At 41.6% G+C, this 19,308-nt stretch overlaps 1 protein-coding gene across 5 annotated transcripts in view; it reads right to left on the bottom strand.

The window, feature by feature from the left end:
* CR2 (complement C3d receptor 2) overlaps positions 1 to 19,308 on the bottom strand; it is a 34,835-nt gene that overhangs the window by 1,943 nt on the left and 13,584 nt on the right. For 3 of the 5 annotated variants that reach the window (XM_086693505.1, XM_086693508.1, XM_086693506.1), the window contains 18 exons: positions 18,433 to 18,822; positions 16,903 to 17,091; positions 16,719 to 16,818; positions 16,383 to 16,465; positions 15,467 to 15,877; positions 14,712 to 14,888; positions 14,542 to 14,632; positions 14,169 to 14,245; positions 12,718 to 13,125; positions 11,949 to 12,125; positions 11,787 to 11,874; positions 11,351 to 11,433; positions 9,990 to 10,382; positions 8,576 to 8,761; positions 7,106 to 7,294; positions 6,349 to 6,372; positions 5,197 to 5,272; positions 815 to 923 (listed from right to left, as the gene is read on the bottom strand). In XM_086693505.1, the coding sequence (XP_086549631.1) occupies positions 830 to 923; positions 5,197 to 5,272; positions 6,349 to 6,372; positions 7,106 to 7,294; positions 8,576 to 8,761; positions 9,990 to 10,382; positions 11,351 to 11,433; positions 11,787 to 11,874; positions 11,949 to 12,125; positions 12,718 to 13,125; positions 14,169 to 14,245; positions 14,542 to 14,632; positions 14,712 to 14,888; positions 15,467 to 15,877; positions 16,383 to 16,465; positions 16,719 to 16,818; positions 16,903 to 17,091; positions 18,433 to 18,822 (3,236 nt within the window). In that variant the 3' untranslated portion in view covers positions 815 to 829. Of the gene's footprint in view, positions 1 to 814; positions 924 to 5,196; positions 5,273 to 6,348; positions 6,373 to 6,393; positions 6,556 to 7,105; positions 7,295 to 8,575; positions 8,762 to 9,989; positions 10,383 to 11,350; positions 11,434 to 11,786; positions 11,875 to 11,948; positions 12,126 to 12,717; positions 13,126 to 14,168; positions 14,246 to 14,541; positions 14,633 to 14,711; positions 14,889 to 15,466; positions 15,878 to 16,382; positions 16,466 to 16,718; positions 16,819 to 16,902; positions 17,092 to 18,432; positions 18,823 to 19,308 lie in introns of those variants that run through there. The other 2 variants (XM_086693503.1, XM_086693504.1) reach the window with 2 other exon arrangements.

Genomic DNA, 19,308 nt, shown 5'->3' with positions numbered 1-19,308 from the left:
GCAATTCTGTCCTTCCAGTTGTCAGGCCAAAAAACCTTGCCATCGTCACTGCCTCCTCCCTTACAAACCATGAGCAAACCCTACTGTTGCTCTCTTAAAAATAATGCAGGGACCCCTGGGTGGCTCAGTCAGTAAGTGTCCAACTCTTGGATTTCGGCTCAGGTCATAAGCTGTGAGATGGCGTCCCATGTTGGGCTCTACGCTCACAGCGCAGAGTCTGCTTGGGATTCTTGCTCTTCTTCTTCCTCTCCCTCCCCACTCCTTCTCGCTCTCAAAAACAAATAAATAAACTTCAAAGTAATGCAGAAGCTGCCCTCTTCTCACCATCCTGGTGGCAGCCACTCACAACCTCCTGCCTAGACTGTTGTGATAAAGTCTTCATGGATGCCTCCATCTTCCACCTTTGTCTTCCTATATTCCGTTCTCCACACAGCAGTTAAAGTGACCATTCTCCCCTCTGCTTAAAACCCTCCATTGGTTTCCATCTCAGAATACACACCAAGCTCATTACAATGACCCAGCATACTCTATATGAGTATGCTTTCTTTCTCTTCAAAATACATATCATCTTCTCCATTTTATCCTTAATTATTATACTATGTATTTAGTATTTGTTGAATGGATGAATGAACTGAAAAGAACCCATGGCATTAGTTTGGCAATACGAAGTAGGTAAGTTAACAATTTCTGGGCATGATTGCTGAAGACTTGTGCAATACAACCATACTCATCTAGTACTATACTTATTGACAAATATAAACTGAAGGCGTTTTGATGGATGGGTGAATAAAAATATTTCAAATTTATTAGATACCAGTTTGTCTTCCAATTAGCTTGCTGGGTTGTATGGATCAATAGAATAGACTTCTTGTGGTTCTAAATGAAGATCTCCTTCTATAGGGCTTTTGCTTGTATAATAATTCCTAAATGGAAAAAGGAAGAAAAAAGTAAACTCTTTACTCATTGGCCAGGATTACTATAAACATGTCATAGTTGTTTGTTTTCTGTAATTCCCATCACGTGATAAGTACTTTTCATGAATGGGTTCATTTTGATGTCCTAAGTATCATATGAGATGATCACTATAACCCCTATTATTTGGAAAGGCCCCTAAAAATAAATAACTTGCTAGGATGCTAAGTGTCCAAATCAAAAGTGGGTACAAGGTTGCCTTCCCTCGGATCCAGGACCCTCAATAACTTAGAACTATGATCCTCAGTTTGAAAAAATAAATTAAAAAAAGAAGCTTTAATTTTAGGATATGACCATAAATTTACCTTTGTGGGACACAGTCTTCCAGGCTAACTTAAAGGAAAGTTTTCATATTTGATGTTAAATTCCGAATCCTTCTGTAGTCTTACAGCACTAAAAGCTTGAGATAATTTTTAAGAGGACATTTTTACTTCTACACTTTGAAAGCCCACACACTTCACTGTGCTCCTAAAACCCCTTGGCCAAAATTAGCAAGAGACATGAAAATGTGATCACATTATCAGGTAGCACTCTGAAATAAAGTATTACAGAATTACCAAAGAATGATTTCTGCTAAGGTTACTCAGAGCATGTCACTTACTACCATATTTAAGAAGTCAGCTTACAGAGGCGTCAAGAATATTATACAATGGTGATTTTTAGGTCTACGTGAGATTTAGGTTTCATTAAAAGATCTTAGATGTCTAGAGAAGAAGAGTGGTCTCTCTCAAATGTTTGGGTGGCTTTAAAAAATATTTAATTTCGCGGCGCCTGGGGGGCTCAGTCAGTTGAGCATCTGACTCTTGATTTCGGCTCAGGTCATGATCTCACAGTTTGATCGAGCCCCGCCTTGGGCTCTGCGCTGACAGCTGACAACGTGGGGCCTGCTTGGGATTTTCTCTTTCTCCGCCCCTCACCCTTGCGCAAACTCTTTCTCTCAAAATAAACACTTTAGAAAATATTTAGTTTTGTTACTTAGGCAAAATTTCTAAGTGACCGATTATTTATCTCGTTTACAGAAAGTATTTAAGGCAGCTCAAACGTCTAGACCAACTATCAGAAAATAAATTGAAGTCAGTTACAAATTGGAAATAAAATGAGTGATGGTTAGGAATGGAGTTTAACATATAGGTTTGGTTTATATCAATGGAGGTTCTTCAGTATAGTACATGATATAGTCCCATTCATAAACTAAATAATCTGCCCGGAACATTGTAAATTATTTGAGCTTATAGGCATTCCTAAAGTTTGCCAATTTTCCTACACATGTGACTCCCTGATAACAAAATTAGTAGTATGAAGGAAAGTGATAGAGACCACATTTTCTATTTACTTGAATTTCTAATTACTCTTGGCTAAAATTATCTTCTAACTTCCTGTGAGGAAAGCCATGTGACTGACATCCCTATTTTTCTTTTTTGAGACCCTTTTCTCCCTTGATTCTGTGAGACTACTCCTTTCGTCTTCTGACTGTCCCTTCTTCTCCTCCCTTTTAAGCATTACTGTCCTTCTGAGGTCCGTTTTCATCCCTATTCTTACCTTTTATGTTCTTTTTGGTCTCCAGGCTTCAAATGTGATCTAAATGTCACCTGCCGGAGTCCAGGTCCCTCTCTTGCGTCCTGCATCATGAGTGCCCCCAAAGTGAACTCCTCTTTCTCCACAAAACTGCCCCTCTCCTCTTTTGGTGAACCACTGGATCCACTCCACATGAGTCATTCTTTTTCTCTCCCTTCTGCCCGCATTTGGCAAGTCACTAAGTCCCAGAAATCCTCTCTTCTAAATAGTGACGATACCTCTTCTATCTATTCCATCCTCCCGATCCCCACCACGGCTGCTTTGGTTGGAAGCCCAATCCTGCCCTTCTTTTGAAAACGCGTATCTGAACATATTATTACCTTGCTCAAGATCTGACGGGATACCCACCAACTCCTCTGTCATGGTATGCAAGGCTTTTGGTGATCTAGCTACTGCCCACCTCTCTAGATTTCCCAGTGACTGTTCAATGGAACATTAGTTCCATGGGATGTTCAAGCATTAGTTGAGAAAGAGTTCTCCAGTCCAATTAATTTGGGGAACTCCGGTTTGAAAATAAAATGAAACAGCCTTCTTCGTTGTAGGGCTTTAAATATTTCTCATGGTCATTGTGAATCTTCATGAGAAAAATAACGCATGTTATTTGGCCACAGAACACCCTTTTTATTTCCTGAAGTCATTGACAAAATGAGGGCTATATGGTCCATAGTCTGGTAAACACTACAGGCTAAAGTATATCACAGTTGTAGATCTTTGTAGGACCTGCGGTGCTCAGGTCCCGCCGGGCTCAGAACAAAGCACTCAGGTTCATAGGTGACATCGTTACAGAGGTTCAGCGTAACCCCGTCACGTCTAATGCCTCCATCAGGCATTTTACAACGGTGAACAGTGCATCAGCCCTGATAGATCCAAGTGACTTAGCATGTGAAAGTAATGTTGCTGGAGTTTATGGGTGACATGTTTGGGGTGACATGACGTGGTCACCACCCCCCCCCCCACACACACACACTAGAGGTTACCTGAGACGTGGTAAGGCTTCACCTGATTATCTTCTCTAACACTGGCACATACAGAGATTCAAGAACCTATGCACACAGACCATCCCTAGGCTGATATCTGATGGTCTCATTTGCTAAAAAGGTATCCTTTGCACTTATCAGAATATTTTGATACAAGATTTATGGGTTAGAGGGGTCTTTTACGCCATCTCTCCACCTAAATCTATGCTGCCTTTTCCTTCAGTCACCATGTCCCAGTTGTGTCAGATTGCTTGTGTAGTTCTCATAACACATGATGGGATGACAAGCCTCTGGGTTTTCACTCAAACTGCTCGCTTACTCTTTCCAGGAAAGCCTTTCTCTCCTGGTCTACAGTTTCTTGAGGCGCTTTTGAAACATTTTGTTCACCATGGAATTTTTTTTTCTGCTACAAATTCTCTGTGACTTGACCATTTGCTTTGTGCATCCACCAAATAGCACATAACCTACTATGGCAGTCAATATTACATTACAGATTAAAATATTTTAAAACTTTAATAAGTTAAAAATAAAACTAGATCTAATCTCTGGATAATAAAACATAATATAACAAAACACAGAAAACCTAGTAATATATTTAAAAGTAGTCATGAAAACAACAACCAAGCGGAAGAAAAGATCACTTGAACGAATAGAAAGGCCTACAATGCTTCCGAAGAGGAACACATTACAAAAAAAGATGCCAATTTCTCACCCACTAATCTATAGACTTAAGTGTAATCACAACATATGTTTTTTTTGGAAATGGCAAATGATCTAAAAGTCGTCTGGTAAGAATAAACAGAAGACAATAGAAAAGAAAATAGTAAAAATTATAGCAAGGGAATTCTTGCCCCGCCGTATATTAGAACAGTATAAAACTATACTAATTAAACACAAAGTGATTTGTGATAGAAGAACAGGTAAGTCACTACAGCAGGAATAAAAAGTCCAGAAACACAACACATCCAAAATACATTAATTATTCAATGTTTGGTCAAGTTAGAGCAAACTTTTTGGAAAGTCATTGGGCAGTATTTATTAAGCACCTTAGATGTTCATACTCTTAGTAATTATAGACAGCTGTGATACAGAAATAAGTAGATGGGGGAAAGGTTTTATTCAAAAAGGTTTTATTCAAAGGGGTTTCTTGTATCTTTATTTATTATCAAAGTAAATGTGGAAGCAACCTAAAATTTCTACAATACAGAAATACATAGAACAATTTGCTGTTAAGTAACTAAAAAGAAAACATACGATACAAAAGATAAAGGCCAAATTTTAAAAATTTAGGTGGGAGACTATCATGCTAAAATTTCAGTTAAAGAGAGAAAAAGAGAAAGAAAGTAAGAGAAAGATCAGATAGGAATATACCAAAATATCTGCAGTTGTTACCCCTGCGATTTTTCAAATTTTCATTTTCTAGATTTTTTAAATAATATATCACCTGAATAAACATCATTCAAATAAAGTAAGTGTTTGATAATTTTTTTAAGTTCTTACAGAGGGGGCTTCCTCTCAAGAGCCCTTGAGAGGACAAGGGATCCACACAAGATCCCTTACTCCAGTGATCACACTATAATATTCATGGCATATAACTTGTGCTTCTGAATTTAGTTTCAGGCAAGAAGCCAAAACCTTTTGTGCCTTTTGGTCAAGCGTGCAATGAACTTACCGTTCTCTGTGTTTTAATATCGTGCATAAGGTGACACCAATCAAGAATATAAGAAGTACTGAGCCTGCAGAAAGACCTAGAAAACAAAACAGCAAGTATCAAATGCCAGAAAAGTGTGACCTGTATTGTTCTGAAGTCATTGCAGGGCTATTCCTAGTGTGTGGGGGGAATGGTATGTGATTTTATACCTATCCTTTTTCAGCCATATAAATACCGAATTCCTAAATAATCATACTTGGGATTAAGTGGGTTTTTTTTGATTCAGTCCAGCCCACATTTAATCTAAAGCACTGAGCATGTGACCACAGGGCTCCAGTCACGATTGTGTCTCCTTTCAGTTTTATTAGCAATATTCTCGTTACTGGGATGATATGAGGAGCTCAGGACACCGGGGTCCCACGACTTGGCCAAACAGCATAACTCAGCTGTGAAATATATTTGGCCGCTGCAGAATAAGCCAACCTATTTGATAGTACCGAATCATGCAAATGACCAGAAGTTAACATAAACTACACTTTCAGGTTAAAAACTTGGAATAGCTGGCTGTTTAAACCATTTATTCAACTCGATGCAAAAGTGTCAGTGTGTAATATGGAGGACACATTAATAGAGCCTTAAAACAGCAAAAAGGATAATTTCCTAGGACTTAAAGTGAAAAAAAAAAAAATAACAGGCAGGATATAGGGCCATATTTTAAAAAAATGTTTATTCATTTTTGAGAGAGAGAGAGAAAGTGAGCACAAACAGGGGAGGGGCAGAGAGAGAGGGAGAATCTGAAGCAAGCTCCAGCCTCCAAGCTGTCAGCACAGAGCCCAGCACAGGGCTCGAACTCACGAACCGCGAGATCATAACCTGAGCCGAAGTGGGACGCCACCCAGGCACGACTTACATATTTTTTATAAAACATTAGAGAGGTGCCTGAGTGGCTCAGTCAGGTAAGCGTCCGACTGTTGCTTTCGGCTCAGGTCATGATCTCATGGTTCATGGGTCTGAGCTCCACATCGGTCGCTGTACTGACAGTGCAGAGCCTGCTTGGAATTCTCTCTCCCACTTCCTCTCTGCCCCTCCCACATGCTCTGGCTCTCTCAAAATAAATAAATAAACTTAAAAAAAATCATTAGAGATTTAATTCAAATATTTAAGAAAACTTACCAGAAAGAAGAGGAGCAAGTGAGGCTAAAGAGAATACAGAATCATGAAAATATTAGTCTAGTTGCATGCTTCAGTGCAGCCCAAAGTCCCATGGTCATGTCCCCAAAGTTAACATTCAGCTCCTCTCTCTCAAAATCCACTTAAAAAAGATGTGATGGGACCCTGGATTATAATCACGCTTCATTTTTTATGTGACAGCTCACTGGACTTTAAAAAAAAAAATTCACTTTAAGTCGGGGTAGTTCCTGAACGAAAAAACCAACATAGTCAATTTCATAATCAGAGACTTCTCAGGTTACAATGCACATATTAGCTGTTGGTATTTATCATTAATTCTAACAGGTTGTTCACCGTAGAGAGTTGTCAGAGGTGAACCATATAGTTTGTAACAGGTGAACGAACGCCCTTAGTTGGCATAACAACAATGTTCACCATTGTCCAATCGGTAAGTGGTTATAAAACAAGATTCAGCAAGGGAAAGCTCAGTAGTGACTCCTTTCAAAACGTAAGGTTGTTAGTCTTGCACCTTATAAGTTAGTATTCCTCTCCCTTGATTTCCTTTCTTTATTTCCTCCATCCTCAGAGAGTTTTGCTTTTTGTAGAATCGACTACTAACTTCAAACTCTTCCATCAGTGTAGTGCTGGTCACAGACCCATGTCAAGTTAAAACCTAGAACTTAATGCTGAGGCATAGCCCTTGCTCTCTTCTCTCCAGTGAGGCAAGTACACGAGCTGCAATAGAGCCCTTGGTACTTACCTGGTGATTTGCAAACAGCCAGGGGCGGGTTCCACCGGTGATCATCCTGGCACTGGCTCTGGGGACTGCCCTCCAGGGTATACCCCTCCTCACACTCCAAAGTGACAATAGCTCCATACTGATACATTTTCCCAGGCTCCAGCCCCTTCTGGATTCCGTTAATATACTCTGGGGAGCTACAGTTCACCTCTGAAATGGAAGAAAGCTAATGGAAGCTGGGTCATAGTTTAGCCTTTTCTCAAGGAAGTAGATCATTCTAAGTAAAGCCTCACTGTGATAACACAACAGGATATCTTAGGCAGTCTTTTCGTGTCAACAATTCATCTCGATTACCTCTAGGCAATTGAAGCCAGATTATTTTCCTTCTTTGTGCTTCAGTTTCTAAACGGATAGTGTTGGATCGTTTTGATGGCTTCCCAGAGAAATGGTGAGGGCTGAATGGGTAATATTAAGAATTCTGAATGACTGTCTCATCTGCTTCACTGTTACCTAGAATTCTCTGTACAGGAACATGCTCCCTTATTTCTTCTTTCAACTTGCAGTGTAGGGAGTGATAGTGGGAGATTTGGGATTTGAATCATGACTCCTAGACTTCCCAGCTGTGCGACTTCAGGTAGGTTACAAATCTCTCATTCTACCGAGACCTCACCTGTCATACAGAAATAATAGTGGCACCAACTTCATATTGTTCTCAGGAGGATTAATGAAATAATGCATGCAAAATGCTGTGCATGGTTTCTGGTATTTAGTAAAAAGTGCTCGACAAGTATTGGATATGAACTCACTGTGTATTTCACATGTGTTGTTTATGCTAATGAAAGTGAAATCCTGAAACTTTTTTTTTTAATTTTTTTTTTCAACGTTTATTTATTTTTGGGACAGAGAGAGACAGAGCATGAACGGGGGAGGGTCAGAGAGAGAGGGAGACACAGAATCGGAAACAGGCTCCAGGCTCTGAGCCATCAGCCCAGAGCCCGACGCGGGACTCGAACTCACGGACCGCGAGATCGTGACCTGGCTGAAGTCGGACGCTTAACCGACTGCGCCACCCAGGCGCCCCTGAAACTTTTATTAAAAAAATAGACCCATAATGCCACCACCACTGATAGGAAATATACTGACAAGGTCATTGTGCGTCGTATCAGCATTTTGTCGAACGCACACTTCCATAACTACAACCGTAGTATAAATTCAACCTGTATCTAGTTATATAAGTTGTGTAAGTACTTCAGTTTTCTGTACTTAAAGGACTACATAAGCGATCACTCATCAGACAAGTTATTCCTTAAGTCATTTTTTCTTATTTTGTGGTTACTTAGTGGATTAATCCAATTAAATCAGTCCAATCAAATGCATTGTATTAAATGATCCAATTAACGCATTTGTCTATTTTAAGTTGAAAGCACCGAACTGAATCCATCTACGTGGGAGAAATTTAATTGACAAATAAGGAAATAATAGACAGCGCACCTTTACAATAAGGGGCAGGTTGGCTCCAGGTTCCCTCATGTGTGCAAAGGAGGAATGCCTCTCCCACCAGCAGGTAGCCTTGGTCACAGCTGTACAGGATTGACATCCCGGGAGAAAATCGAGCCATATCTCCACCAGTGTGATTCCCATTGGGTATATCGAGTGGAGGCTGACATCCTAAGAAAGCTTGGACACCAAGAAAAAAAAGGATCGTTAATTTAGCACAGAGGAACATATAGCCAATGCTCTCCGTGAGTGACAGTGATACTGAAAGAAGGCAGGAAACAAGCCAATGAATTGGTACCCAGAAACACTCATCCCACCCAAGCCAAGCAGCATCGGACGGAAACGTGCATTTTCTACATCTCTCATACGTGACCTGAAGATGTCAGAAGTGAAATAATGAAAAATCAATGGTTGTAGCCCACAGTTGTAATCTATCAGCTAACAGTGTTCTTTTCTTTTCCCTTTAAATAGCAGAGAGGCTGTAGTTTAATGGTCTCACACTCAAATGCCTACTGGAACCAGGAAGAGAAGCCGCTATATATCATGAATCCAAGAGCATCTGTCCTAAAAATGGCGGCCATTGCTACCCAATTCAAGCTACTGGAGCCTTGCAGGAAAGCAAAGCACCATATTTCAGCCAAAGAAAACAGTTCTGGTGAGCTGGGTTCGGTTCTTAGGGCACCAATTGGCAGGCTCGGTGGTAGGTAGTTTCTGACAGGAGCAAAACTGCCACACAATAACTAAAAAAAGAAAGACAATTCAATGGGTTTGAAGGCCAGCATTCCTGTTGAGAAACACAAAGTTCTCTTTCTGGCTGCTATCACAGTTTTATATATCAAATCATCAAGCAGTATTATCGCCAGACATTTCCCCTCCCGAAGACATGTGTATTTTTTTAAATTATAAATTAGTAAAAAGAATAGATTTCAGAGACTCCATCAGTTTGGGAGGTAACCATTATCCTCTCGTGTACTTTTGCTCAACGCACTTAGAAAAGGGGAAAAAGGGGCGCCTGGGTGGCTCAGTCGGTTAAGCGTCCGACTTCAGCTCAGGTCACGATCTCGCGGCCCGTGAGTTCGAGCCCCGCGTCGGGCTCTGGGCTGATGGCTCAGAGCCTGGAGCCTGCTTCCAATTCCGTGTCTCCCTCTCTCCCTGCCCCTCCCCTGTTCGTGCTCTGTCTCTCTCTGTCTCAAAAATAAATAAACGTTAAAAAATTAAAAAAAAAAAAAAAAGAAAAGGGGAAAAAAAGAATCAGATGAAAAGACAAGACAAGGCAGGTATCTTGTAAAACAATGTGAGTGTCTTTGCTTTTACATGCTTTTCTGCAGTTCAAATGGCCAGTGGAGATTCAAAGCCCTTTCCTTTATTCTCTGCACCATCCCATACTTAATTCCTTAAAATATCTTACCCATTTTGATACAAGTTGGTACACCTGGCACCCACTGGTTGCTGGTATGACACCTAATCAAGTTACTGCCATTCATGATGAAGCCGGGATTGCAGGCGACATATACTGTGTCATTGTGGGCATATGAAGAACGAGTTTTGTTTAGCTTATATCCGTGTTTGACTTCTGGGTTAGGGCAGTGGGTCACAGGAGGAGATTTGAAGCACTGGGGGGTAGGTCCACTCCAAGATCCATGTCCTTTAGAATCACTGATGCATCGTATATTTTTCTCTCCCAGAAGGGAGAATCCCTGGTCACATTCATAAGAGACTTCATTTCCATATAGGAAGTGTTCTGCCATCACACCCCTGGGCCTTCCGTGGTCAATCACTGGTGGAGGCGGGCAGTGAACAGCTGTAGAAGAGAGTTAGGAAATTCTACTTCAGTTGGACAGTCTTCATTCAGGCACGAATGAAACTAGGCAACTGTAGGTATTACACAGAGCAATAAAATAACTTAGATTTTAGGACCTGGGTTATACTTTCTTGAAAACAGCTTTATTAGGGGTGCCTGGGTGGCTCAGTCGGAAGGCGTCCGACTTCGGCTCAGGTCATGAGCTCCCAGTCTGTGAGTTCGAGCCCCACGTCAGGCTCTGTGCTGACAGCTCAGGGACGGGGGCCTGCTTTGGATTCTGTGTCTCCCATTCTCTCTGCCCCTCCCCCACTCATGCTCTGTCTCTCTCGCTCTCTCGCTCTCAAAAATGAATAAATGTTAAAAAAAATTTTAAATATTTAAAAACAGCTTTATTGGGGCACCCGGGTGGCTCAGTCAGTTGAGCCTCTGACTTCGGCTCAGGTCATGATCTTGCATTCTGTGAGTTCGAGCCCCACATCAGGCTCTGTGCTGACAGCTCAGAGCCTGGAGCCTGCTTCGGATTCTGTGTCTCCTTCTCTCTCTGCCCTTCTGCCTCTCATGCTCTCTCTCTCTCTCTCTCTCAAAAATAAATAAATATTAAAAAATTAAAAAACCAGCTTTATTAAATTCTCTATGCGACTAATACATCATACTCATTCAAAAAAAATTCAGGAAACACAGTGAAGTCTTCAGAAAGGAATAAATGTGGCTATGCTACCATGAACTAGAAACCTAGGCCATATATATATTTTCTTAAATCTTGAGCAGATATACGGCAAATACTCACTTCCTACTTGACAACTTCATTTCCCAGTGTCCGTGCCCATCAAACACGGAAAGATTTGCCTTATCTTATATACACGGAGACTGAACACACAGACCACTGAGGTAGTTATAGGCTAGCTCCTCAGTGGCCTGCCCTCTCTAACCCCCTACTGCCCCTCCAACAACTTTTTTTTCTGACTTACCTTTACAAAGTGGAATCTTTTGGAACCAAACCCTAGTCTCAGCATCTTGACACTTCTGATAAGCATGTCCAGTCAGTCGGTACCTAGAGAGAGACTGCAATGCATTTCCTCTTCCTGATAGCACATCTCTGCCGCCTCTCTTCCTCAAATCACAGATGAAGGGGCATTTCTAAGTAAGAACTTCGGGGGGACAGGAGCTAAAACTCTCGGCCCTCCAAGCACAAAAGCTACTTTAAACAGAGTTTTGCACAACACAGTTATTTCCATGTCAAGAAAGGACTGAAAAGCCCTAGATGTTAGACCTTTAGAACCTCACGTTCCCTGTGAGTGCGACAATGAGGGACTTCTAAATGGAGTCACCAAGACAGGTTGAGGATAGGATTAATGCATAAAACTAGCGGAGACCCTTCCCAAGAGTGGACCCTCTTCTACTCACCCCTCTTGACAGGACGTATTAACCAGTACCACGTGTGAGTGAACAGGAGGCTCTCGAAGATCTTCTCTCACAGGTTGACATGGTGCTTCTGGACGAGCAAAGTTTGAGTTACTTATACATGCCTGATATCACAGAGAAAGACAACTCTGGAACTGAAAGTACCTTCACACCGAGGGGCAGAAGGACTCCAATTTCCCGAAGGCATACAGTGAATGGATTTGTTTCCCACCAGCAAGTAGCCAGGGTCACAGGTGTAGTCTACAGTCATCCCAGAGACAAAAAGGACCCTATTTCCACCTGTATGCCGACCATGCTGGAGCCCAAAAGGTTGCGGGCAGCCTGAAGAGAAAACTCCCCACATAAATACCAACAACAACAACAAAAAGGAATTTATACGTGAGAACATTAAGTATACATCGTTCGACAGCAGACAATCTGAAACTTAAACCAAAGACCATGAAGTGCTGATTCATTACTGAATGTTTTCTGCTCTTTTGCAGGAACTAGGCACCTTTAAAAAGGTCGGGAAACAGATGCTTAGCTACAGAGAACAAACTGATGGTTGCCAGAGGGAAGGTGGTTGGGGGGTGGGTTAAATAGGTGACAGGGATTAAGGAGGACACTTGTGATGAGCAGCTGATGTTGTATCACCAAATTCTACATCTGAAACTAATGTTACACTGTATATTAACTAACTGGAATTTAACTAAAAACTTGGAAACCATAAAAAGGTCATCTCATTACCTATCCTGAATACATCACAGATCCATGGGGGCATGCACATGAAGAATATATAAAACCACATAGAACATTCCGTCACAGAATGGGAGAGATGGGATAGTAACGTGTGCATGCTTGCCTTTTTCCGTGACTCTAGTTTTGGGTTGGAGATAATAAGAATAAATAAATAAATACCTCATTGGGTCGTTACCTTTTTCACAGACTGGTATTTCAGGATCCCAGGTGTTATTGGCTTTGCAGCGAATCTGACTGCTGCCCTTCAAAGTAAATCCCTTATTACACTTGAATGTCACACTGTCATTGTAGAAATATGGGGCTTCCTTGCCAGATATCTTGTATCCATTTGCCACGTGGGCAGGTGGACACTGAACAGCAGGGAGGGAAAGTTTACAGACAGGGGCAGGGCCACTCCAGATGCCCCTCTCTTGGTCATTGCTTATACAACGGATGGTGCTCTCTCCAACGAGGATGAATTCCACTCCACTCTCTGGCCCAGGGTTGCATGTGTAGGTGACCGTGGTGCCATATGGAACATTTTCGGAGGAACTCCTGGTGTGTTTCCCATTGTAGATCACAGGAGGGGGCGGGCAGGTGATTTCTGGAGAAAGAAGAATTTACTGTAGAATTCTATTCCAGTATTAGACACAAAAGAAGAGAAGGGAAGCTGGTTACAGACCTCTTGTTATCAGGTTTCCTGGAGGATATGGATGAGTTTTGATGGTAGAAGTTACATCAAAGCTCATTATGTATGTAAAATGTGATTTAAACAGATATCATAGCAAAGATCTTTGTAACGGAAATCTTTGTTTAAAGTGAGCATGTACATCAATATCATGTTGTGAGGCAGTAAAGTCCAGTAGAAAATAAGCCCCCCGTGTTGGGCTCTGTGCGGACAGCCCGGAGTCTGGAGCCTGCTTCGGATTCTGCGTCTCCCTCTCTCTCTGCCCCTCCCCAGCTTACACTCGGTCTCTCTCTCAAAAAATAAACATTAAAAAAAATTTTTTAAATCATTGTTTTTTTAAAAATCACTAATAGGTGAATAAAAGGCACAGGGGAGTAGAATTAAGCTTTTTTGAGTATCATCTTTGTGCTCATGTGATATGATAGGTGATGCAAGAAAGACTGTCGATTGAGCACCTATTTTGACAGGCAATTTTCTTAGCTACTAAATAGGAATAGTACCACTTAATTCTAATAATGTGGAAGTCTGCAGTCTTAGGTTAACTTCACAGGTAAGAGTCTAGGATTTCCAAGAAGTTACATAAATTGCCCAAGGTCTAATCAAGCAATAGCAGCAGAATCTGAGTTCAAATCCCACACGATTCCCCTTTCTCCCCACTAAACTCCAGTGTTCCCTCTATCAAGGATGGTGGCTCATATACTCACTGTCCTTATTACTCTTATACTCCTCAATCACAAAAGAGAATCAGAAACTAAATAGGTTTACATTGATGGTCATGCTCTGAAGTAGAAAGAGGGGACAGCAGAAAGACAGCAAGACTGCACAACTAGAAGCGGTGACAAAGTGAATCAAATAGAATCTAATATTCTTATTCCCGTAACAGCGCCTCAAGCGGAAATCTCCCGGGAAACGCATACATCTTACCCTGTTTGAGGTCCTCCGTAATTTTTGCTACTCACCTTCACAAAGACGACGCTCCATAAACCAAGGAATCGCACCTTGACACAACTGATAAACACTCCCACCTAACCGGTACCTGGAGACAAAGAGTCATGTCATTTTGCCATCCGGTGCCCACTAAGCTAAGCAAGAGCTATTGGCTCAAAGCGGACTCCCCACTTTTAGGATAAGAAAAAATAGGAACAAAAATGTAGCCAGCATCAACACCATCCACCCATTGCATGGACAGAGCTTCTAGGCATGGAACAACGGCACAATCAACCCTTCTGCAAACGTGTGACAGGGAAGGGTCTTTGAGATAAATGCTTGCAACAGAGCTTGTAGTGTGCACTGATAAGCCAGACTTGGTTCAGGCTGAGAGCCCTCACTCACCCTTCATCGCAAGAAGAGTTAACATCTGGTCTAATAAATTGATCCCAGGGTCTCTTAAAGACTTGTTTTCCTATAGGTTCACACTCTGCCACTAAGAAAAGAGAGCGGGATGAGAAATCAACTCAAGGCAATCTCAAAACCACAAAACATCTGCATTCAAAGCCTGGCACCTTTGCATTCGGGGGCGGTGGGTGTCCACACCCCCTCAGAGGTACAACGTATGGATTTTTCTCCCACTAGCACATAGCCAGGGTCACAGCGGTACTTTATGGATGTTCCTGGGTCAAAGCGGACCATGTGTCCATCTTCCTTTTGCCCATTGAGGATTTTAGGAGGGGCTTGGCACTCTAAAGGAAAAGAAGAAAAATTTTCTTATATAAACAACTGAAAGAAACAGCCAAAGAAATTATCATGAATATCTACAATCCGCTCTGGTGGCAGTTATATGGGATAGAAGTAATCTGTGCAGTCCAGTTTGGGGTAATTTTAAATCAGTGGTTCTCCATCTTTTTTCTTTTCTGCATTTAGTTCAGTTTCCATTTGGTGCTCCAACTCCCCTCCTGTCTCTTTGTTTCTCAAGGAACGATCTCGTATGTGTTTCACGGGATATATCCATGGGGTACAAGATTTGTAGACTTCTCTTAAAAAAAAAATCAATACTGAGACAAACAAGCATTTTTTTTTTCCCCTAGAGAAGTGGGCAACTTAGTGATCCTCAGTGTTTTTTCTCCCAAGGATGCTTCCACAAAATGAAACAATGGTGGGGTGATGACGTTAAGAAAACCTATATAATTTATATTCACTATATTTAGTAGAATCGAGGGGACTAGAAGCTGGAAAAGGCCCTGCTTAAATCTATAACCCTGTTTTCTAACCCTTCAAAAAGATGAATTAGTAGCACTTTGCTGAGTATTGGAACACCCACCCTTTTCACAGACCGGTACCGATGGCTCCCATGCACCTTGGCCATTACATCGGGTCACCTTGCTGCCCTTCATGGTGAAGCCAAATGTGCAAGAAAATACCACGGTGTCATTATAGGAATATTGCTCTTTCCATCCAGATGATATGTGGCCTCTTGGGATCTGGGGAGGTGGACACTGAATGGCAGAGCTAGAAAGTTCACAGCGTGGGGCAGGGCCACTCCAGACTCCTCCAGTCTTCTGACTATTGGCGGTACAATGGATGGTTTTCTTCCCAGTAAGGATGAAGCTCACTCCTTTCTCTGGGCCTCGGTCACAAGCATAAGTGATCATGCTTCCATATGGGATGTTCCCTGAAGGGTTGCCTGTATGCCTTCCATTGAGAATAGAAGGAGGTGGCCCACAAAGAATTTCTAGAGAAATCAGAAATAATGACAAGATTGCAGCTGTACAGCAAACAAAGAATGCCTCAGATGTTGCTTGAAACCGTGGTCCCACCCAAGGTTCAGGGACAGTGATAGTTGAACCTGTAATGTATCAATCAGGTCACCTACAGCAGTATAATTTTAAAAGTATGATTCAGAACTTTATTCTTGACTATATCTATTAGCATGATCCTTTGATTTCTTCTACTGAATATACAATCTCCTTTATATGCTTGGCCTGGCTGGCAAGTCTCCACAGTTTCCAAAGAAAGAAAAACCTAGGAACCCTGTTTTACTTGAGGAAGCAGGGAATAAAGAAGTGGCTGAAGGATGCTTCAGTGAAGAACCTATCCCTTCGAGAGGTCTACGTGAAATCTTTGCTCTATGAGATTCTGTATAGTAATGACTGAACCAAAAACTTTTAGTTACGCTGAGAATGAGGTGTTCTGGTCAAGGACCAGAGAACTAGCTGCAAACCAGTTTCCTAACATACCTTTGCACACTGGCATCCTGGTCCAAGAAGCACGCTGTCCAGCAATTACACACCGACTAGAAGGTTGGCCTTGTAACCAATACCTGGAGACGGAAGGCGGACGTTCAGGACTATTAAGCAGTTGGCGTTACAGGGCAACCGCCCCCACTTAAAACCCAAGACAAATGCACTCAGTTGACACGTACCAACTCCTTTTATAAGCATTCTCTCTCACAGCCTCACTCACACCAGGCTGTCCCTGCATCCTCATGGAGGAGCCTTGTGCAGGTGTCACGGGTCCTACCATGCACGCATAAGCCAAATGAATTAAATCTCCCAGGCCCTGCCGACACTCACCCTTCATTACAGTAAAAGTTCACAGTTACACCAACCCGAAGACTTGGAGGGCCCTCTATCTCTCCATTGAGAAACGGCCCTGGAGGTTCACACTGTGCCTCTAAGGAAACAAACCAAAGGTGAGCGAAGCATGGCAAATCACAGCATAGCCCAAATTCTTAAAATTGGTTGCAAATTTAGGTACCTTTACACCCGGGAAAAGCAGCGCTCCACTTTCCTGAAGACAGACACCTAATGGTCTTTTCTCCAACAAGCAAGTAACCAGGTTCACAGCTGTAAGTCACAGACAATCCTGGGGCAAAGGAGCCAACACTCTCCCCTGTGTGATGTCCATTGGGGATCTTGGGAAGCGATGGACACTCCTGCGGGAAATCTTTACATGCACACATTAGGAAAAAGGCTGTCAGGTGATACATCCTTCACAACCTAGACTTTGACTTAGAACAGAGATCCAGACACAAGACATGGGGTCGACGGTAAACAGTCATCGCTAATTTTCAACTCAGTCTTTTCAAGATCAGGCAGGTGTGGTTTAAGTGTATGTATTTTATACCACAAATGGTACTGTAGTTTTCATTCTTAGTTACACTTTATGTGTTACATTTGCCTTGTGAAAAGTTTCAGTTACCCAAAGAAGTTCCTTTACACCCATACTATCCTCCTACCCTTAGCCTGTTCTCTGCTCCAAGAGTAGCATGTTATCATTTACGGGGGGATCCTCAAAGACATTAGTAACATAGCTTTTGGGGATCCTATATATGACACATATCTACACACAGGTATGTGTATGTACTTCATACGTATTACTCTATGCCTTTTCTTTGCCTCATAATCTGTCTATATGTATAGATATATCTAAATCTTTCTAAAGACCTCATTGTTTTCCATGGTCACCCCATTTTGTGACTATCTTAAGATCTTCCCTACCTCCAAGATTACATACTTACCTATGCATAGATAGACCCATATTTTTCTAATGAGTCAACAGTGTGTTCAGCTCAACTGATTTAGAGTTGGTCGATACTGTTCTTTATTAAGAAAATAGCTAATTTTGATGGTATAGTTTTTGCCAAGTATTGCCAGTCTGTTTAATTGTAGAACTGAAATTCAGCTTTGGGTTTTGGCAGTGACATAAACCAAACCAAATGAAAAGAAAATTAAGAACTTACAGTGGTCCCTGTTTTCAAAGGGATTTGATTTGAAATGCGATGACTTAGTAGGTGACTTGGATAATAGTGGATCACTCCAGAAAAAATTCACAAAGACCATAGATAAAGGGGAATCATTTCTGCCAGACTATCCCAACAGCTATTCAAAGATGCGTTTTAAATCCATTGCGTACATCTTGCTATTAGATCCCACATTTCTTCTCAATTTAACAGTAACCCAGATACGCAGTTTAAAACCATCTAATTCCCACATCCCAACCAACATTGGCCCCCGTTCTTGTAAGATCTATTCCATTCAGTTATTAGGTACATTCACAGTTACATCTCCCCCTTATTCTTTGCTCTGTGGATGGTTGTTGAATGAACATTTATATCCCTCCAGAACTAAGGACAAGCCAGAAACCCCAATTTTCACCCTCTTCCCTTCTTTCCGCCCTCACCATTCACATATCCATACTGTTCTTCCTTCAGAATAAAAACTTGATCTGCACAGAAATGCAAGGCTCCAGCCTCCCCACTTAGCATTGTGTTGGGTTTTTACTTACCACTCTCACAGATGGGTAGTGGTGTTGGCCCCCAGGTTCTATTTGCCTGGCACCAAACAGATTTGTTGCCTTTCATGGTGAAGTTGGTATTACAGGTAAATGTCACGGAATCACCATGTCTGTATGGTGGTCTAGATGTTTTATCTCTGTATCCCCCTGGTACTATGGGCTCGGAGCAAAAAGAATTTTTATTATAATATTCACATACAGGAGCACCTTTATCCCAGATGGCCTTCACTTGGTCTTTACTTATACAAAAAATGACTCTTTCTCCAATGAGGCGGAAGTTACCAGAACAAGTGTACCGTATCACAGTGTTAAGAGGTATGGGACCAGAAGAATAACTACTCCAACCATTTTTGATAGGAGGAGGAGGGTCACAAGAAATTCCTGAAAAGTAGACAAGGAAAGATATGGTCATACTGATCCTGACAACGAAAAGATCTAAATTTAGATAAAACGTCCAAATACAGGTCATGTCATTTTTTTCAGAAACAGATATTTGTGTAATCTGTTTCTTACTCATAGTCTGTGCTTATCCCCCACCTCGTAAATTCTTACCTTTCTCCCAGTCTGCAGCAAACAAATCAACTGGTCTATAAATACCATCCCGACCAAACAGTAACAATGAAACAGAATTTATTGACTAGTTGTGGATCTCATCAATCTTAGTAGTGAAATAAAAGGCAAACAGCACACGAAAATAATCTTAGTCACATGTTAATCACATGTGGGGAGGCACCATGCACTAATGAAATTTGGGCTCAACAGACCTGGTTTCAAACCCCCACTGTCATCAATAGCTGTGTGACCTTAGGCAAGTCTTAACCTCTCTAACCCTCAATTTCTTAGTCTATAGTAGAATTCAAGCTACTT

The sequence above is a fragment of the Puma concolor genome, chromosome E4 (genome assembly GCF_028749965.1).
Source record: "Puma concolor isolate L17-30 chromosome E4, mPumCon1.1.hap2, whole genome shotgun sequence".
In the NCBI taxonomy this organism is placed as follows: domain Eukaryota; kingdom Metazoa; phylum Chordata; class Mammalia; order Carnivora; family Felidae; genus Puma; species Puma concolor.
Note: the sequence above shows the minus strand (reverse complement) of the source record. Positions and strands in the feature narration are given on the sequence as shown.